The following is a 20,463-nucleotide window of genomic DNA, read 5'->3' as shown; positions in this document are numbered from 1 at the left end:
GCACTACAGTACTTAGTATTTTTCAATTCACCTACTACATCTCGTTTTTACAGTGCAAATATTTGTAATCAAATAGAAAGTGAGCACTGTACACCTTGTATTCTATGTTGTAATTGAAATCAATATATTTGAAAATGTAGAAAACATCCAAAATTATTTAAATAAATGGTGTTCTAGTGCATCTGACGAAGTGGGTATTCACCCACGAAAGCTCATACTCCAATACGTCTGTTAGTTTATAAGGTGCCACAGGACTCTGCTGCTTATTGTTAACAGCACAATTAATTTTTTTAATCGCTTGACAGCCCTAGAATTTGTTGTCTGACACAAAGCAAAGGGGAAGCAGTTTGCAGGGCTGAAGACCAGAACTGAGGCCCAACAGTTCCTACTGCAGCCTCCCATTCAGAGAGAGGCTATGCTACTGTTTTCAGCCACAGGACATCTCCCCACTTCCTCAGCAAGTTAACAGTTTTGTAATGTAACGATTTGCTGAAGAAAAAGAGAAACTGTAGTGTTGAAAAAAGAGAGACCTGCATATCCCTCTCCACAGGGGATCAGTTATTTGTGCCGTTGCATAACAGAACAAACTCATTTGTGTAGGTTTTACAAGTGTGGTAGGTAAGGAATTAACAGGAGATAAAGCTCTGTTCAAAAGTCAGAGATTTTAACATCACTCTCTATCAGAAGTTCCTAGCAAAGGAGTTAAAATGATTAAGCTGTCGGTCCAAAGCTGGATGAAGTGTGTTGTTTCATAATCAGTTCTGTTCTACAGACTGAAACCTTAATCTCCACCAAGCAGATGGACTAACAGGATTTATCCATGTTTCACACTTCAGATTCTCATATCTGGTTGAACCATTAGACACAAAGGAATTTCCAGTGAGGGTTGAGTCAGCCAGTGTTATCAGACAGGTCCTTAACGTAGGAAGCATTTCCGTACTACAGGTTTAGAATTTGGCTGTTTATCTTGGAAAACAAGCCAAGGGGTGGGGAGTCAATTAATTAAGTGATGGATAATTTGAGAACAAATGAAAGGAATTATATATCACAAAGTATGTGGTGGGCCATGGAAATTACTGCCCAGAGGAAGGCAGAGACAAATACCATAGCTGGATTATGTTGCACGCAATAACATTTGAAGTTATCCATGGTGAGAAAAGGGTAATAAAAATCTCAAAAATTGGGGTGCAAGATAATCATCACAGGGATCAGGAGGGAATCCCTCCTTCCTATGTACCCCACTGTACAGTTGTTGAACGGTGTAACGGGGTGGGGTTAGCGGTGTTGGCCTCCTCTGAAACATCAGGCGTTGCCCGCCAGCAGACTAAGGTGCAAAACATTATGGACTTAAACTTTCACCCAATACAGCAGATATGTTCTTATTCTCAGACAATGTTAGATATCTCCACAGCAAAGATTACCCTCCGCCAGTTCACGTTCAGTGCTGTTGGTGCTTCCTTGATCCACTTACATCCATTTCTTAATCTAAATAGAGTCCTGCTGCTCTGATAGCCTGACCTAATTTAAACATTGCTCACAAGACAGAAAATGCCAAGAAGTTAAACTTTCCAAAAAGCAATGCTACCTGGATGCCGTAAGAGAGGCGCATGTGAGTTCGCAGCGCCGTCATGCCTCCAAAAGCGATGCCAAGGCAGCAGTTCTCTCCATACTTGTTTGCCACATAACATGACAGAAGTGTTGGGCAGAAAGTCCCCAAACAGCCTTCAAAACAGAGTATATACAAACAGTGTACAGGACATCAGTCATTTATCATTCAGTTTTGCCAACATGGGGTAGTGAACCATTAGGAAAGGAACTATATTCCTCCTCCCTCCCTACACACCTACCCCTTCCCCTGTTGTTCAACTTCCTGAACACGTAGTCAGGTCTCAGCCCTCTCCATTTTCCTATGTTTACTGTCTTCACAGAAATGCCCTCCCAGTGCTTGATGCACTTCTAAGTCTCAGCAGTCCTGTTACCTGACACTGAGAGATCATCTGGCTTGCCTCAAAAACGCATCACAACTGCAGCAAGTACTGTACTTACATATGGCACAGTCTGCACAACATTCGTACCTCCCGGTGCTCCAGTCACCCGTTGGGGACATGATGGCAGACCCCACGGAGCCAGGTTGCTGGGTGATCACTGTCTGGGACATTGTCTAGTGCTCAGTGCACCCTCTGCAAACAAAGCCCAAGGTGCAGCTACAGGTCATATTTGCTCCTTAAAGAACCAGTAACCCTAAGCACTTATAGAAGAGCAATATTAGCCCTCCGCTTCTCCTGTGAAGTCAGTCAGTGTAATCTCCATTTTACAAAATGGGGAAATGGATACAAGGGTGCGTGACCTTATCCAATCTATGTTGTCTGAAGTCAGCACACAAGATTCATCACAAGTAGGGTTAAGATATTGTTTTGGTTATTATTAGTAAAAGTCACAGGCAGGTCACAGGCACTAAACAAAAGTTAATGGAGGCCCGCAACCTGTCTGTGACTTTTACTAAAAATAATGGAGAGAGTTTGACTGGGGGTGGAGGGGGGAGAGATGACTGAAGCCCCAGGGGCAGAGAGGAATGAGAGACCAAACCCTGCTGTGCAATGGGAGGGGGGGCAGGGGAAGAGTCCAGGACCCACTGCTGCTGCAGCGGTTCAGTGCTCTGGGGCACCCTCACGGTGGATCAGGGCTCTGGGGCTGGTGTCTGGGAGCTGTGGACACCTCCCCACCCCCGCCAGCTGCAGCCCCTAAATCTCAGGGCTGAAGTGAACAATGTCATGGAAATCTCGGAAAGTCACGGAATCCATGACTTCTGTGACAATCTTATCCTTAATGATGAGTTTACAACTGCAGTCAGTCATCTACAGGTGCTAATTTACTACACATCAGTTACAAAACAGAATTGTGTGTTAAAAATGCAATTCAGTGTTTGAAAATACAAAAAAGTTCAAGTCTCTCAAACTGGGGGTCAGGACCCCTCAGGGGGTTACGAGGTTATTACATGGAGGGTCGCAAGCTGTCAGCCTCCACCCCAAACCCCACTTTGCCTCCAGTATTTAATGGTGTTAAATATATTTTAAAAAGTGTTTTTAATTTGGGGGGGGGGGTCATACTCAGAGGCTTGCGGTGTGAAAGGAGTCACCAATACAAAAGTCTGAGACTCACTGATATAGACATTGATGCCCCCACAGGATCTATGCTGTGAGGTTAAATGGTTGCATGTTCCCATTATATTACGTACTTTTAAAGATTTTGTATCTTTGTTTCTTCTAGGGTGACTTAAGAGAGCCAAAAGCATAAGATGTGTTGACATTATACTTGGTCTTGTATTTGTAAGGGCAGGGAGCTGTTAATTATTCAGGACAGGGAAAATAGATATATTCACAACAAGTAAACACAGCATTCCCTCTGAAGGTCTAGAATGCTTCTCAAAGAGGAGCTTTAAAAATTCTGGGTGCATGACAAATTAATATGCACACATTGTACTTGACTAATACGCACTAGGAATGGTTTAACAACAGAGTAATTTAACATGCAATTTATGTACATTTTGAAATGAAAAAAGATCCACTTACCTCAAAGCTTTGTCTTCTCACTTTCAAGAGAGCCAAAAGGGTAAATGTATTCAAAGTGTATCTTACAGGGACTTGGTGTTAAATCATGAGTTGGCTAACTTCCTGAAACTGCCCCTCCTCTATGTGACATTTCTATGGATAATCATTGGTTGAATTCTTCTTACCTCTTGACATCAGCAATATTAGGTAGCGAGTTCTCTGCATTGTGTGATAAGAGGAGCTAGACTGGTGTGGGCAAACTTTTTGGCCCGAGGGCCACATTTGGGTGGGGAAATTGTATGCAGGGCCATGAATGAAGGGCTGGGGCAGGGGGTGCAGTGTACAGGAGAGGGCTCAGGGCAGAGGTGCAGGAGGGGGTGCGGAGTGCGGGAGGGGGCTCAAGGCAGGGGGTTGCAGTGCAGGAGGGGTGTGGCAGGGAGCTCAGGGCAGGGGGTTGGGGTGCAGGAGTGGTTCAGGGTGCGGGCCACAGTTCGGTGCCACTTACCTTGAGCGGCTCTGGGGTGGCAGTGGCATGCAGCAGGGCTAAGGCAGGCTCCCTGCTTGCCCTGGCTCTGCGCCGCTCCCGGAAGTGGCTAGCATGTCTGGCAGTGGCTCCTGGGGATGGGGTGGGGGCAGGCGGCTTTGCCATGTGCTGCCCTCACCTGTGGGTACCACCCCTGAAGCTCCCATTGGCCGCAGTTCTCCGTTCCCGGACAATGAGAGCTGTGCGTTGGGTGTTGGTGCCTGCTGGCACGGGCAGCGCACGAAGCCTTCTGCCTCCCCCAGGGGCTGCAAGAATGTGGTGCTGGCCGCTTCCGGGAGCAGCGCGGGGCCAGGGCAGGCAAGGAGTCTGCCTTAACCCCACTGCACCATGGGGCTGGATTGAAAACCCTGACAGGCCAGATTTGGCCCGTGGGCCGTAGTTTGCCCTTCCCTGAGCTAGACGCCTGTCTAAAAGGAGGGAGCTTCACATTGAAGACACGATCACTTGCCAACCTACGATGGGGTGGGATCTCTAAAAGGAGGGAGCTTCACACTGAAGACACGATCACTTGCCAACCTACGATGGGGTGGGATCTCTAAAATTAAAGTTTTTCTTAGCACAATCAGTGAGGACAAGGCTCAAGAATGCACACTTGACTATAGCAGCTAAAGTGCCTCAAACTGCTCATTACACCCACTGGGTATTTCTGTTGAACAGTCAGATTTTTTAATCACTCACACCCAATACAGAGGACACACTACATACACCCTCCTCCCACACTAAGAAATTGGAAATAGTAGCTTTAAAATCATTTATTGTATTTTGGAGGGACACATTTTTCACACGCAGGCATGGAATGCGAGATCTGCTCAGAGTGCTGCTATACTGGGGTCCCTTCACTTTGCAGCGTCTGCTCCTTGGCGGCCCTTGCTTTCGCTTGCCATTCTCGTCTCTGTTTTAGCCTCTCGGGTGCTTTCAGTTTCTGTACCTCATTGAAAACCTGCAGGAGAGTGGTAGGGGGCAAGGGAAGAAAGAAGACTGTCTCGCTGTTGAAAACAGTTCTAACATCAGGTCAGGGTCATTCAGGAACGTAGGGAAGATCGGTTAAATCCTAGAACATCAAGGTTTAGAAGGGACACAACATGTCTCAATAAAGGCAACTGCACCTGACACGCTCTCACCTTCTGGGACTCCAAATACAAGAATTCCAGTTGATATATTCATTTCCACACAGCTATTCTTTTGCTGGGCCAAAGTACTGTATTCGTTTTCAAGGAATTTTTTTTTTTTAAATACAGTTTTTTACTTTTGCTCTCAGTTACATGAGTGTAGATGACAAGTTAGACTCTGACCAACCACTGAGACCCACATCCCTTCCCAGGAAACAACAGAAGTTTGCACTTTCACTTCTACATATTCATTCTCTTAGTGTGACTCTGCAGAAATGGATTTGTCCCAAGTTTGCAATGGAAAGCAGAATCTCTCATTCACAGCAATTCAGCAACAAAACTTGAAGCTTTCAGACAGTTAAAAAGCAGGCTGCACTTGCAGCTCACTCAGTGACTCTAGCACAGAGGTGAGCAAACTATGGCCTGCGGGACCCTCCTGCCCGGCCCCGAGCTCCTGTACCCCTCCCGTGCAGCCTCAGCTCACTGCGCCTCCAGCACAATGCTCTGGGTGCCGGGGCTGCGAGCTGCTGAGGCAGTGCAGCTGCAGAGCCCACCCTGACCCAGTCTCTGTGCTGCGTGGCTAGGTCCAGCCACGCCGCCAGTCACTGGTGCTCCAGGCAGCATGGTAAGGGGGCAGGGTGGATAGAGGGCAGGGGAGTTTGGGAGGAGTGGTCGGGGGTGTGTGTGGGTCGGGGTTGGGGTGGTCAGAGGGCAGGGAACAGGGGGATTGAATGGGGGCAGGGGTCCTGGGGGTGGTCAGGGGACGGAGAAGGGGTGGTTGGATGGGGCAGTGAGGGGGGGCAGTCGGGGCAGGGAACGGGGCAGGGTTGGATAGGGCAGGAGTCCTGGGGAGGCCATCAGGGGGAGAGAAGTGGAGGGGCGGGGTGTTGGGCTGCGCCAGGCTCTAGCCAGCCCTCCATATGCGGCCCTCAGGTCAAAAAGTTTTCCCACCACATCCAGCTCCTAATTCACCTTCCATGGAGCTGTTTGGACAGCCCAGACCTTTCACTAATTTTCATTCGTTTTTCAAACTCAAATCCTATTCCAGAGTGACCATCAAACTCCCAGCACTAAACCCAGGATAGAGTCACAACCTCTCCTCCTCCCACACCTCAGCACAGTGATCCAAACTGCTATGCCCCTTAGCAGGAAAATCTGCTCTAGCTGTGCAGACAAGTCCACAGCCTGCTCCCCTTGACATTATGTTGAGCTGTACTTCCACTTCATACCTTGAGGCAGAAAGCCTTCTTAGCGGCCCATCGCCGGGTCATTCTCCTGCAATAGGGTGGCGGTAACGTGTACTGGATGCCCAGCTGCTTGCACGTGTGCTCAAAAGTCTCACAGCGGGTGCGACGCAGGTACTTAAGCAGTTTCTTCCGGCGATCTATGGCCATCAGCATGCGACGCCGGTTACTTTTGTCCTGCAGAGGATTTAATATTCATGAGTTGTAATTCCTTCCCAATAAGCAGTTCTCAACAGCCCAGGTTATTGCTGATGGGGACCCAGTCAGGTTAAGAGTAATATTTTAAGAACCATTTTCTTTAAAAGATATAATCGGCACCTCGGATTTTTATAAGAAAATTTGAAGAGTCAAATTGCATTTTGCATTTGATTTACAATTTTTCTGCTAGAAGGTTAGTTTCAATTTGTGTATTCTCCTTTACTGCTCAATTACACCTTCCTCAGCACTAGCATAACCTGCAATGGCCAAGTGCCAAAGACTGCAGGGGAAGTCTTACTGGCTAAAACCTCGGCTTCCATTTACATGTATTGTTCCAAAATCCTACAGAAGCATTTGGGACCAGTTTGACCTGGTAGGGTCCATTGGTTCATCCTTTGCAAAGGAGTTTGGATAATTCAACCATGTTATTAGGGGGAATCTCTGGCTTCAGGGCAGAACAACTTCCTGCAGGGGTCAGAAGCAATCCCATCCCCACACTATATGCGTAACTCTTGCACACTCTCAGCCAAGTACATTTCAAGTGTTTCTGTTTTCCGCTGAAACATAACGTACAACTGCTGCTACAGGCTGGATATTGGACTAGCTGGACCCCAGTCCAGGATAACAGCTCTTACCTTCTCAGGCCATGTCTATGCTACAAAATTAAGTCGACCTAACTTATGCTGGCATATAGCCACTGCAGCAGTTACATCGCCGCTGTGTCTCTACACTTTGCTCCTTGTGTCAGGAGCGCTTAGATTGATTGTACTATCAGTGTGGGGCATTGTCGGATGGCTCCTGACAGCGAGTTTACATAAGCAATGCAGTGTCTACACTGACACCACATTGACCCAACTACGTCGATCTTGACTCTACACCACTCATGGAGATGAAATCAGTACTGGAGCAGTTACGTTGGTAGGAGCAAATTAAAGTGTAGACACTTCCGTGGTTAGGTCAATGTAAGCTGCCTTGCATCAACCTAACTCTGTAGTGCAGACTAACCTTAAAGACTATAATTCCATAAACTTAAATATAAACAGGGAACAATTTTAATGTGAGAAACTGAAGCACATTCTGGGGCATGTTTGTTGGTACATTTCCAAGTTGGTACAATTTCAGCAAGAACCTAATGGTGTCTTGTCCACAAACTCATTTTTGCTGATGATCCAAGTTTGGACTTTGAACCTAGGGGGCCTTGAAATAACAGACTAGATTTTAAGCCACTGTGGCATTGAGATAAATCCCATCTGGGAAAAATGTTTATAGCCAGAAGGAAATAGGTTTCTAGCTGACATACATAAATATATGTTAAAACAACAAACATATGAAAAGCCCATCTTCACTAGCAGCATGATTTAGCTTAGCTGTTAATTCAAATGCATCTAGTCAGTGGCTTCCATAGCGTAGCTGCGGGGGAGCAGTCGTTCCCCTGAGCAGTCATTCAGCGCTTCCCAGCACGTATGGGTCTTCGGCTGCACTCACTGTGGGCTCTGCTGCATGCATCTTGCAGTGGCAGCTCCTGCTCCTCCGGCCCTTGCTTTGTGGCGGCCGGGTGACACTCCTCCCTGTGCCCGCTGGGGGGCACCTGCTACCTTGTGGCTCCAGCACGGGTTTCCCACTGGCAGCTCTGGGTCTTTGGCGGCAATTCGGTGGCAGGTGCTTCAGTCACTCCGGGTCTTCGGAAGCAATTCGATGGTGGGTAATTTGGCGCAGCGGGTTCTTTGGCAAGACTTGAGTTTTCTTTTTTTTCTTTTTTTTTAAATTTGCTGCTTTGCAGCGGGTGGCGCCTTTTTTTCTGTGTTCACTCCCCCTGCTCTTAGAACCTGGCTACGCCACTGCTTCCACTGCTCCAGGAACGTATCTGGACAAATTTCAATCTTTGAAAATGTAACTGTGATCCATAGATTCTCCAGTCAGGTGCAGCAAAACTCAAAGTAATCCTTGAAACATGAGCTACTGCCTACAGTATCTTCCAGCTTCAAACGCTACCAGTGACCTCGCTGCTTTAGAAGGGAGGAGATACAGACATTTAAAAAACTGAATTAGGATCTTCCTCACAATTTAATTCCTCTAAGTCTGAAATAAAGTACAAGACCCTCTGGCTGGTCTCAAATTTGTAGATTACATATCTAATGAGAATTACCTTGGGGTGCATCTGCAGGTGCTCCTGGTGAGTTTGAATCTTGGCAGTTAAAATAGCAGCTATAAAAGATAAACAAGAGATTACACAAAAGCAGCAATGCGTTCTCTGACACTGATGTTTTCTCAGATTTCTGACACACTACAGTGGATACATTTTGGGTATCAGATTTGCAAAGAACTTTGGGCATTTGTACAGAATTTCTTTTAAAAAATGCAAAACAAACCTTCAAAATTGAACACCCAAAACTTAAACACCAGTTTAAAGTTATTTTGAAAGTGTGTATTATGTATTAAGATTATTTTAATAACAGTTGAGAGCCTGCCTTGACAGCTGAAATGCCTGCTGCCCCACTTAACTGCTGACGGCTTTATATTCACTCTTCTCCACTTGGAGTCAGTCTCAGAGGAATAGGAAGAAGCCCAGTCTGTTTAACAATACATGGCTATATTTAAATCAGTAGTGAATTTCAGTACTGGCAGAATCCACTGCCCCCTACCAATATACATCAGACTTGGCCTGTAGGGATTGCCTCTAGAGGTGAGAAGTTCCGTTTCCTTGGCCAGTTCAGACTTTGTGCTAAAACTGCCAGCTGCAGTGGTTTGTGTGATGTGGATGCTTGGAATTGGTTAACTCACACATTGCCCTTGGGGTGTGCAGCACTTCCACATTGTCACTGGAAAGGCTCCTGGCAGACATTTGTAGTGTAAAGCATTGGAAGGAAGGATGATGGTACTGTGAAATTCTAGCACCTTACAGCACTTTGACTAAGCGTGGAGAGGCAAATCTCCTTTTCCCAGATGGGGAAAGGGGTGACAATGGGTGTCAGACTCACTGTGGAACTTTAACACAGGGTCACATGTTTGGAGGGATTCACCTCTCCCAGCCCCATACACAACTTTGGGCAAGGTTACGCCCTGTCAAATGAATTGTCATGCAGCAGCCTGACCCCTGCCTCTGCACCTGTCCTTTGGGGTTTCATTAAACAATTGGTATGTGTACAGAAAGGAGTTTTATTTCCAAACACAACAGTGATCTTTCAGAAGCCACAGTTCCTGTCATGCACTCCCTCCCCAGAAAATTGCTTCATTCTGCTGGGCCTGGGACATCACAGTTGCAGAAACAGTGAAGGAAAAACCAGAAGAAACATATTACTGGAAGAAGTATTGCAGCAACTTCAACAGCTGCAGAGGAATCCTCCATCCCAGGTCTCTGAAGCAGAGAGCTACAAGAATGTCTCTCTATGCAGCAGCCACAGGCACTCATTAGAAAAATTCAAACCGCTCCCTTTGCCACTGGATAAGCTTTTTACATCTGTTGCACTCCCAGACCCTGAGGGTCCCCCAGTGCTCTACTTCAGGTGGGACACCTTCCCAGTGCTCCCACAAAGGTGGCTCTTGTAGTTCTCACAAGAGCCTCAGTAAAATGACAGGGGAAACGGCTGGATTAAAGCAAAGAGATGCTCTCCACTGAGGATTTCCCTCTGGCTCTTGGACTTACTTTGCACCTCGAAGGAACCGTTGTCACTGGGACTCCTCCTGACCTTCTCGATCAACTGCTGCGTCTTTATCTTCACTTTCTCCCTCTGTGGGCAACAGACAGAAACCAAGGCCCTCAGCTTTGTTAATTGGGATTATTCTAGATGCAAGACCCCCACTGCCTCAAAGCACTAACACCAACCCAACACGCCCAGAGGAAGTGTGGGGAAAAGCCAAGTATTTTATAAATGCCTTTGCTCAATGCATAAGCTTCTTCAGCCAGCAAAGGGCAAGGCAGCCACTGAGTGTCAGAGTACAGCAAAGAAGAACTCAGGAAGTTCTCAGCTGTAAGCACCAGAAATACTTTTTTTAGGCCTGAAGTCACGGAACCCCCTTTCTTAAGACACACACAGATGTGGAAAGAAAGGTGCCTGCTCACACTCAAACCCCTTTGTGCCTTTTAGCTGACAAGCTCAGAGATTCATCCAGCCCCACTGGAATGCACATCTCCCCTTCCGAACCTTGGCAGTTTCTCTCTTTAACTAGCCAGAGAGATTTGCTATTAAGCAACGCCAACCTAGGCTGGAAAGGATTCAGTTTTTATTGGTAAAAGTTGGTAAAGACTGGTATCACTGTACATACACACACAAGCCGATGAAGAAATATTTCCATCGATAACGGTCAAAATTTACAGCTAGGCAAGGTAAGAAAAATGCTGCATGAGAACTTCTTAGAGTTTGTTTTAAGGATATTTACTTTGTATATTTTGACATGCGATGTTGACAATGTGTGTTTTAAAGGTCATAAAGCTTTAACTTTTGGAATCTCAACATCTACAATCATTAAATAATTGTCTGACCCCCCATAATTTCCTGCAACTATGAAAAATTAAATACAAAAACACTTAAAAATAAACATTGATATTATGCATAAAATTATATAAAAAAGATTTAAATTCCTCCAAGCCTAACCACAAGTTATGTATTTTGCCACCTCACAAGGGTAGTAATACTAAACCCTTCCCTGGTATTAATATTTGAGCAGCACTTAGACATTTAACAGTTTGTAGGCTTGACCATGATCACACCAAAGTGCTCCCAGCTCCTGCCAGCATGATGAAGGACCAGGAACTGGGCCCGGTCTCTCTCAGTACAGTTGGAAAACTCTATTTTATCTGCATGTGTCCTATTCTGGTTGTACATTTTTGAATTTAGATACTAAGCAGCTCCATGGGATGAGGGCCTTCTCTTGTCTTTGATGTGCCTGCATTTTGAGGCATTTGAAAAATAGTAATAAAACCACTTTTTAAATGAATTTTGACTGTGTATCATTTTCTAAAATAAGTAGATACCATTTGCTGGCACTCAACAGCCCTATGGTTCTTTCTGTGATTCTTCTAGCATTTTCTCACTTACTTTAATATATGTAAAAAACAATAGCACATACATGTATTTTACTAGTATAAATGAGAGAATTGTTTGGTGAATTTCAGGTGTGTTTTGAGTTAATTACCAACAGATCAGGGTGAGTTATTAACCACCAGGCTTGAAGTCACTTGGCACAACTAACAAACCAGAAGAAGTAAATTATGAAATGATTTTGAGCGTATGGCCAGATCTTACAGAGACACTGCCACCCAAAGTTCTAGCATTTACACAAGCAGAAAGACACTAACCTGGCTGGCCATTTCCAGAGACAATAGCCTTTTCACTACATCATCAACCCTGCAGGGAGATCGGAGATGGATTTATAAAACAAAGCAGAATATGCAATGTATTTATTTTGTTTTCAACTCTGAAGGTTGATTTAGATTTTCAGAACAGATTAGCATTTCTGTAAGTGTTTCAAAGAGATTTAAAAGAGAGTAGCTTAGAGGCTTTCTACCAATAAAAAGTAATAAGGAAATCAAACCATTCGTTAAAAGAAATCACTGCTAAGAGTGGAGGCAGTATGTAGCTTTTTGTTTTAATTGGATACTAGGGCTGAAACGTTTCAGTTCACTATGAAGTACTGATACTTCTGAAACCTACATGATGTGCAATCCGGGTGCTGAAGATTAGCTTTCCATGAACATTCAAAGACAAAATGATTCCTATTAAGGCCATTATCCTTCAAACTATATCTGTGCAGCATCCTCCCAAAGTCAGTGGGATTCCATGTGGGCAAAAAAGAGTCCAGCCACACACATGCAGTTGGGCCCAAATTTCAGAAGTGACCACTAATTTTGGGTACCCAACTTGAGATACCTTAAGGCCTGATTTCTAGAAGTACTAGGCACCCACAGGTTCCTCCTCTGGGTGCTCAGCATTTCTGAAAATCAGACCCCAAGGCATCTCAAGTTGGGCACCCAGAAAGTTAAGGTATCCATAAGGACAGGATGCAGAGATAAAATTTCTAGACACCATTAGTGACTACTTGGAGCAGCTAGTCCTGGAACCCACAAGGAGAGAGGCAATTCTTGACTGAGTCCTAAGTGGAGCACAAGATCTGGTCCAAGAGGTGAATGTAGCTGAACCAATCAGTAACAGCAACCATAATGTTACTGAATTAACATCCATGTAGGGGGGAAAATACCAAAGAAACCCACCACAGTAGCATTTAACTTCAAAAAGGAGAACTACACAAAAAGAAGAAGCCAGATAAGTGGAAATTAAAAGGAACTTTCCTTGTGACAACAAGAGTGAAAAGCGTGCAAGCTGCATGGAAACTATTTAAAAACACCATGCTAGAGGATCAAACTAAATGTATACCCCAGATGAAAAACAAATGCTAAGACAACCAGAAAAATGCCCTGATAGTTAAACAACAGCGTAAAAGAGGCAGTTAGAGACATATAGACAGCCTTTAAAAATTGGAAGTCAATCCTACCGCGGAAAACAGACTGGCAAGTCAAGTATAATTAGGCAGGCCAAAAAAGAATTTGAAGAACAACTAGCAAAAGACAAAAATAGCAAAACATTTTTAAGTACACCAGAAGCAGGGAGCCTGCCAAACATCCAGTGGAGCCACTGGACCATGAGGTGCACTCAAGATAGACAAAGCCATTGCAGAGAAGCTAAATGAATTCTTTGTATTGCTCTTCACTGCAGAGAATGTGAGAGAGATTCACATGCCCGAGTCATGCTTTTTAGGCAACAAATCTGAGGAACTGTCCAAGACTGAGGTGTCAGTAGAGGAGGTTTTGGAACAAACTGATAAATTAAACAGTAGTAAGTCATCAGGACCAGATGACATTCACCCAAGTGTTCTCAAATTGCAGAACTACTAACTATGGTATGTAACCTATCACTTAAATCAGCCTCTGTACCAGACGACTGGAGGATAGCTAATGTAATGCTAGGAAGGCTAACTTCAGTACCAGGCAAACTGGTGGAAACTAGAGTAAAAGAAGGAAAGATCAGACATGTAGATGAACACAGTATGTTGGGGAAGAGTCAACATTGCTTTTGTAAAGGGAAAATGCCTCACCAATCTATGGGAATTCTCTAAGGGCGTCAGTAAACATGTGGACAAGGGGGATACAGTGAATGTCCAGTACTTGGACTTTCAGAAAGTCTCTGATGAGGTCCCTCTCAAAGGGTCTTAAGCAAGCTAAGCTGTCATGGGATAAGAGGGAAGGTCCTCTCATGGACTGGTAACTGGTTAAAAGACAGGAAAGAAAGGGTAGGAATAAATGGTCAGTTTTCAGAATGGAGAGAAGTAAATAGTGGTGTCCCCCAGGGGTCTGTACTACGACCAGTGCTGTTCAACATAGTCATAAATGATCTGGAAAAAGAGGTAAACAGTGAGGTGGCAAAGTTTGCAGATGATACAAAATTACTGAAGAAAGTTAAGTCCAAAGCAGACAGTAAAGAATTATGAAGGGATCTCACAGAACTCAGTCACTGGGCAACAAAATGACAGATGAAATTCAGTGTTGATAACTGCAAAGTAATGCACAGTGGAAAACAATACCAACTATACATACAAAATGATGGGGTCTAAATTAGCTTTACCACTCAAGAAAGATCTTGGAGTCATCCTGGACAGTTCTCTGAAAACATCACTCAATGTGCAGTTACAGTCAGGAAAGCTAACAGAATGCTAGGAACCATTAGGAAAGAGAGAAATGCCACTATATAAATCCATGGTATACCCACACCTTGAAAACTGTGTGCAGTTCTAGTCACCCCATCTCAGAAAAGATCTATTCAAATTGGAAAAGGTGCAGAGAGGGCAACAAAAAAGATTCGGGGCATGGAACAGCTTCCATATGAGGAGCAATTAAAAAGATTGGCTCTGTTCAGCTTAGAAAAGAGACAACTAAAGGGGGGATACGATACAGATCTGTGAAATCATGACTTGTGTGGAGAAGTGATTAGGGAAGAGCTATTTACCTCTTCACATAACACAAGAACTAGGGGTCACCCAACGAAATGAATAGGCAGCAAGTTTAAAACAAACACAAGGAAGGACTTTGCACAACACACAGTTAACCTGTGTAACTTGTTGCCATGGGATGTTGTGAAGGCCAAAAGTATAACTGGGTTCAAAAAGGAACTAGATAAGTTCATGGAGAAAGGTCTATCAATAGCTATTAGCCAAGATGGTTGGGGCACAACTCTATGCTCTGGGTATCCCTAAACATCTGACTGCCAGAAGCTGGGACTGGACAACAGGGGATGGACCACCTTGTTCAGTTCATTCCCTCTGGACTGGCCACAGTCCCTCTGATCTAGTATAGTTGTTCTTAAGTTCCTATGTTCTTATAATCAGTGGCCACTTCCGCAAATTACAGACTCTTCACCCATTATTTCAAAACTTCTGCAGTTCTCTCTAGATGAATGACTGTACAGTGTTATGTAAGTGCTAGCAGTATTACAACTACTGCTTTCTGTGGTTAGATGTCTTTAATAATTAAATCTCTGAAACGATTAAGCATTCCCCCTTCCCTTGCCTCTGGAACATACTTATCTATTATTGGGACATTGGCATAATCTTTCTTCAGCATGGTAGGAGGAAGGTCATCCAGATGGCTGGGGAGCACTACAAAGAAAAGATCAACATGTGAGGAACAGCATATCAAATCAGGGCTCTCTCACACCCTAGATAATTTGGAGGGGGAATGGAGCAGAGGAAGATAATTCAAGAGGAAAGAGGGGATGGATCTTTCAATTGTGAAGGGCAAACCAAGAAAGCAGTTTTGAATTGAACTTGAGTGTGGATAAGACAGGTGATGGGAGTTGATATGATCCCACTTCCTGGCTTCAGAATTCTGGATTTAGGTTTTGATCCAAACCCATTGAGATCAATGCAAATGCTCCTATTGACTTCAGTGAGCATTCACTGTGTATTCAAGAAATGACAGTCCAATTACGGTTTTAGACCAACCCAGCATGCTTGCTGTCCGAAAATTGTTTTTAGGATTTCTGAAGCATGATTTAAATGAATCAAACACACCCACCCACACCCCATTCAAGTGTCTAATAACACGTTTAGGGTGTAATCCCCCCCTCCCCGCAAATTGGTCATGTTAATGTTATTAAGAATAATACATTGTGGAATGTGCTCAAAATCCAGTCTCTACCATACCTTGCTTCCTCTTTTTGACAGGCCTGGCATAACCTCTGGCTGTCTGAACAAGTGGGCTATACTCTTCATGGAAGAAAGCAAAGATTGACTAGACACATAAATACATTTTATCTATATGCTTTTGAGATTTGGTAAGAATATACTCAATATAATGTAAATAAGAAGTTTGTATTGGGAGATTGCCTTTAGAGCACCCTCTGCCTGGGCTTCTGTGAGAGCTATCTAGGTCTGTGTCAGAGGCACTAAAGAAAATATTTCAAGCAGATGTTCGATTGCACCATAATCCAAGGATGCTGCATGTCCACAGAAGCAAGGAGTGTGAAGGAGAGCACTCCCAATAGCAGGCTCCTGCTGACGTTGTCCATTACTGAGCATTACAGGACGGGCAATTCACCATCTACTCACTACTTCTTAGTGCAGAAGCTCCTCAGTCTGTTAATGCATGTGTCCCAGATAATCACAGTAACACTCTGGCTGTACTAACCAGCACCCATCACTTCCTATTTATGTGTGTCACCAACACACCATAAAATGTGGTCTGATGACAATATGAGGTTTGGAGCAGCTCAAGCTCCATGGCGGGACAGAGAGGGGGCAAATAGGAAACTGGCAGCAGTGGTCTATCAGCACAGACACTTATCTCCGAGGTTGAGGCAGGAATCAGCTACAGTAGCTGGTAACCAAGCCCGTGGCCCCAATACTGCTGCTTGTGTGCGTGTTTGGAGGCATGAAGCACCACAGTGTCCAGTGTTCCCCTCCCTGCACAGAAGGCTCCTGGGCTTACAGGTTGTCACCTATCCCAACCTGCTAACACTCTAGTACACTCTGCACCTTGGGATTCGGCATTCACCCTGTCCTAGGGCCCGAAGTACCCGACTCCCCCCAGGGACCAGTGTGACGAACTGGGAAAGTTCTTAATGTTTTCTCTGAGTTCTGTGTTGGTGCCTCAGTGTCCCCATGTCAGTTCTTAAGTCTCTGGCAGAGCCAAGGGCCAGTGCACCTAAATGCCTGACCCTCTGTCTCCTAGCAACTGATGGCCTGGGCCCCTCCCCTGCAAAGGTGCCAGCTGAAGGTGTTGGAGACAAAGGGATCAGGTGACCTCCTGGCCCGGGAAAGGAGCTGAGCAGAGAGGAGGGGCTGGGAGGGGTTGTGAGTCTGGAGCTGGCTGGGGTCAAGGGTGGAGGGCAGACCTGGGGGTCTGGCTCACTGCCCCCCCAGAATGGACCCAGCCGAGGGGTCCGGTTCGCTGTATCTACAAGCTCTGTTTTAGACCCTGTTCCTGTCATCGAATAAACCTCTGTTTTACTGGCTGGCTGAGAGTCACGTCTGACTGCAAAGTGGGGGTGCAGGACCCGGTGGCTTCCCCAGGACCCCGCTGGGGTGGACTCGCTGTGGGAAGCGCACGGAGGGGCAGAGGATGCTGAATGCTCCAAGGAGAGACCCAGGAGGTGAAGACGTGTGAGCTTCTTGCCCTGAACAAGTCTGCTCCAAGGGAGAGGAGGCTCCCCAAAGTCCTGACTGGCTTGGTGGGGAGCAGTTCCAGAGCATCGTCCGGTGACTCCGTGACAACCAGCACCCACTCTTAGGCCCAATCTCCCAGTGGCAGAACTCTGCACTTCTCCCATCACCTTAGTCCCGGCAGGGAGCCCATGCGCCCCCCCCCCCCGCCCCAGCCAAGCACCTGACATCCGAGAACTCCACCAGCACCCCCCCCTCGACCTCAGCCAACTGCTGCCAAACTTCCCCTTACTGCCATGGCCCTTAACTCCCGCAACACTCCCCTCCAGCGTGGAGCTCCCCACCCTTCCTCTTCCTTCCCCCCAGCTTCCCGCTCCCCTCCCCCGACCCCAGATTCCCTCCCCCTAGCTGCCCCCTCCCTCCCTCCCTCCAGCTCCCCGACCCTCCTCCCCTGCCCCCAGCTCCCCACCCCTCCTCCTGACCCCCCTCTCCCTTCTCCCCAGCTACCCCCGCTTCCCCCTGACCCCTTCTTCCCCCAGCTACCCCCTCTTCCTTCCCCCAGCTCCTCCTCCCCTGCCCCCAGATTCCCTCCCCCTAGCTCCCTGACCCTCCTCCCCTGCCCCCAGCTACCCCCGCTTCCCCCTGACCCCCCTCCTTCCCCCAGCTACCCCCTCTTCCTTCCCCCAGCTTCTCCTCCCGACCCCAGATTCCCTCCCCCTAGCTCCCCGACCCTCCTCCCCTGCCCCCAGCTACCCCCTCTTCCTTCCCCCCAGCTTCCCCCTCCCCTCCCCCGACCCCAGATTCCCTATCCCTAGCTGCCCCCTCCCTCCTCCCAGCTTCCCGACCCTCCTCCCCTGCCCCCAGCTCTCCACCCCTCCTCCTGACCCCCCTCTCCCTTCTCCCCAGCTACCCCCGCTTCCCCCTGGCCCCCCTCCTTCCCCCAGCTACCCCCTCTTCCTTCCCCCAGCTCCTCCTCCCGATCCCAGATTCCCTCCTCCCCTGCCCCCAGCTACCCCCGCTTCCCCCTGACCCCCCTCCTTCCCCCAGCTACCCCCTCTTCCTTCCCCCTAGCTCCTCCTCCCCTGACCCCAGATTCCCTCCCCCTAGCTCCCCGACCCTCCTCCCCTGCCCCCAGCTACCCCCTCTTCCTTCCCCCCAGCTTCCCCCTCCCCTCCCCCAACCCCAGATTCCCTATCCCTAGCTGCCCTCTCCCTCCTCCCAGCTCCCCGACCCTCCTCCCCTGCCCCCAGCTCTCCACCCCTCCTCCTGACCCCCCTCTCCCTTCTCCCCAGCTACCCCCGCTTCCCCCTGGCCCCCTCCTTCCCCCAGCTACCCCCTCTTCCTTCCCCCCAGCTTCCCCCTCCCCTCTCCCTAGCTCCTACTCCCCTCCCCCCTTTCCTTCCCCCAGCTGCCCACCCCTCCTCCTTACCCCCCTTCCCCCCAGCTCCCCCCTTCCCCAGTTACCCACCCACCCACTCTCCTCCCCTACCCCCAGCTCCCCGCAACCTCCAGCCCCCTCCTCGCGTTGCTCCCCGGTCCCTCTCTCCCGAGCCCCGCCTCACTCGTCTCCTGCAGGCGGAGGGCCCCGCTGACCCCCCTGCTCCAGTCGGGGCCTGGCAGGCGGCAGCTCCGGGCCCAGCTCAGCGCCCCGCGGAGCCCCAGCAGCAGCATCTCCCCCGCCCTACGCTCCGGCTGGCATGGGCGCCGCCATCTTGAGACAGACCCGGCCAATCGACCGCCGAGCTAATCGATCGGGGGCTGGGCTGGGCTCAGGGTGGGGCAGCTCTGCCCAGGTTAGCAGGGTCGGGCCTGGCCCAGTTCCTCTCGTGGCTCCCAGCCCTGCTGGGGGGTGTTGGGGGAGCAGGGCCTGCCCGCCCCCCTCGAGTGCACCCACAGGGATGGGCCTGGCTTCCTGCCCCTTTCTCGCAGGGGGGTCCCTGCAGCCAGGGTCTGGGGGAGGCTGGCCGGGTGCTTTGCCCCTCTCCGGTGCTGATATAAACCGGACGTGGTTTGTCGCTGTCACGCGCCGGGTATGCCATTCTGCAGCGCACGCTGCTCCACCCCCATCGGCGTGGTGTAGGCGAGGTCATGCCAGCGGGCGCTTGGCAGCATGGTGTTGTGTGTGTGCTGTGACCTCACACACAGTGTGCGTGTTCACCCTGGTAGGGGCAGGGACAGCCGAAGGGATGTGCTGTGTCCTGGGGATGTGGCAGTGCCCATCCTGCCCCCGGCTCTCTGCGTGTGTCCATTTCCCGATAGTGCTGGCACTAGCAGCCCAGTGGGGTTTGGCACCTGTAAGCCATTTACCTCTGGGGAGCTGTGCCTAGAAAGTTGATTCAACTGACCCAAAACCAGCTTCTTCAAAACCAAGCACCTAGAGTAAAAGATAAAAACCATAAAGGTCTATGTGCATATTTCCTCTTCTCTAAACATTTATCTTTCCTTGCAAGCTTGGGTCGGTTCCATTCCGCCCACTTACCTCTGGCTCTGGACTGGGAGAAGCAGACTCCTAGCATCGCCATCAGCACTTCCTGATGCTTTCTGGGCAGCCCCTGACAACCCCCCTTCTTTCCTTAGCCAACATCTTTATGGTTTATGGCAAAGCCTGGGAATGAGTAGACCAGTCTAGCTAGAGCCAGACTGGGGTCTTCCCCTGTGAACAGCCTCCCCATTGTTTCCCCCAGAACCCTGGACATTCTGACCTGTTCTTTGCCATTGCTCTGCTTCCTGTCAGTTTCCCCTTCAATTTAACTCTGTGCAGTCAGGCAGGATAACATGCAGGAAAACAGCTACACGTGGGATTTATAAAGAATAGTGCACATCACTCCCTCTTGCCTTCAAGGGTTTGTTTTCCTGCATCACATTTAGTTTGTGAGAGTTCAGTGAAGGTGCCAGCCAGGCATGGCTGCAGCATTCAAAGGCCATCCTGACACTGAGGCAGGAGGGGCTCCAAAGGAGCGAGGGGCATGAACAGGGTTACATGTACTGGGGAGGCGCACCCATGAGAGACTCTGTGCAGAGGCCCGGCAGGAGAGGTGCCCAAACAGGGATGGGATGGGCAGCAGCAGCTTCCCCCATAGTGTGTCTTCAGCCTCCATCAATGCACTGATGGGTTCACGTCTGAGGATGAGCAGGAGGTTCAGGTTCCTTGCTTTCCTGCTGTGACTGCC

At 48.1% G+C, this 20,463-nt stretch overlaps 1 protein-coding gene across 2 annotated transcripts; it reads right to left on the bottom strand.

Annotated features, from left to right (window-relative positions):
• Positions 1-4,829: 4,829 nt before the first annotated feature.
• Positions 4,830-18,979, bottom strand: MRPS15 (mitochondrial ribosomal protein S15). Of its 2 annotated transcripts, none has more exons than XM_030539129.1 (8): positions 18,856-18,979; positions 15,836-15,898; positions 15,214-15,289; positions 11,940-11,988; positions 10,287-10,371; positions 8,790-8,848; positions 6,431-6,622; positions 4,830-5,032 (listed from the first exon to the last, which is right to left on the bottom strand). In XM_030539129.1, exons 1-8 carry the CDS (start codon positions 18,962-18,964, stop codon positions 4,913-4,915), a joined length of 753 nt encoding a protein of 250 aa, XP_030394989.1. In that variant the 5' UTR covers positions 18,965-18,979; the 3' UTR covers positions 4,830-4,912. The 2 variants fall into 2 exon arrangements, with proteins under 2 accessions (XP_030394989.1, XP_030394990.1); XM_030539130.1 differs by having other exon boundaries at positions 4,921-5,070.
• Between the last annotated feature and the right edge of the window lie 1,484 nt (positions 18,980-20,463).

This window comes from Gopherus evgoodei, chromosome 20, assembly GCF_007399415.2.
Source record: "Gopherus evgoodei ecotype Sinaloan lineage chromosome 20, rGopEvg1_v1.p, whole genome shotgun sequence".
NCBI classification, from domain to species: Eukaryota; Metazoa; Chordata; order Testudines; family Testudinidae; genus Gopherus; species Gopherus evgoodei.
The sequence above is the reverse complement of the archived record's forward strand: the minus strand, read 5'-3'. Positions and strand labels throughout refer to the sequence as shown.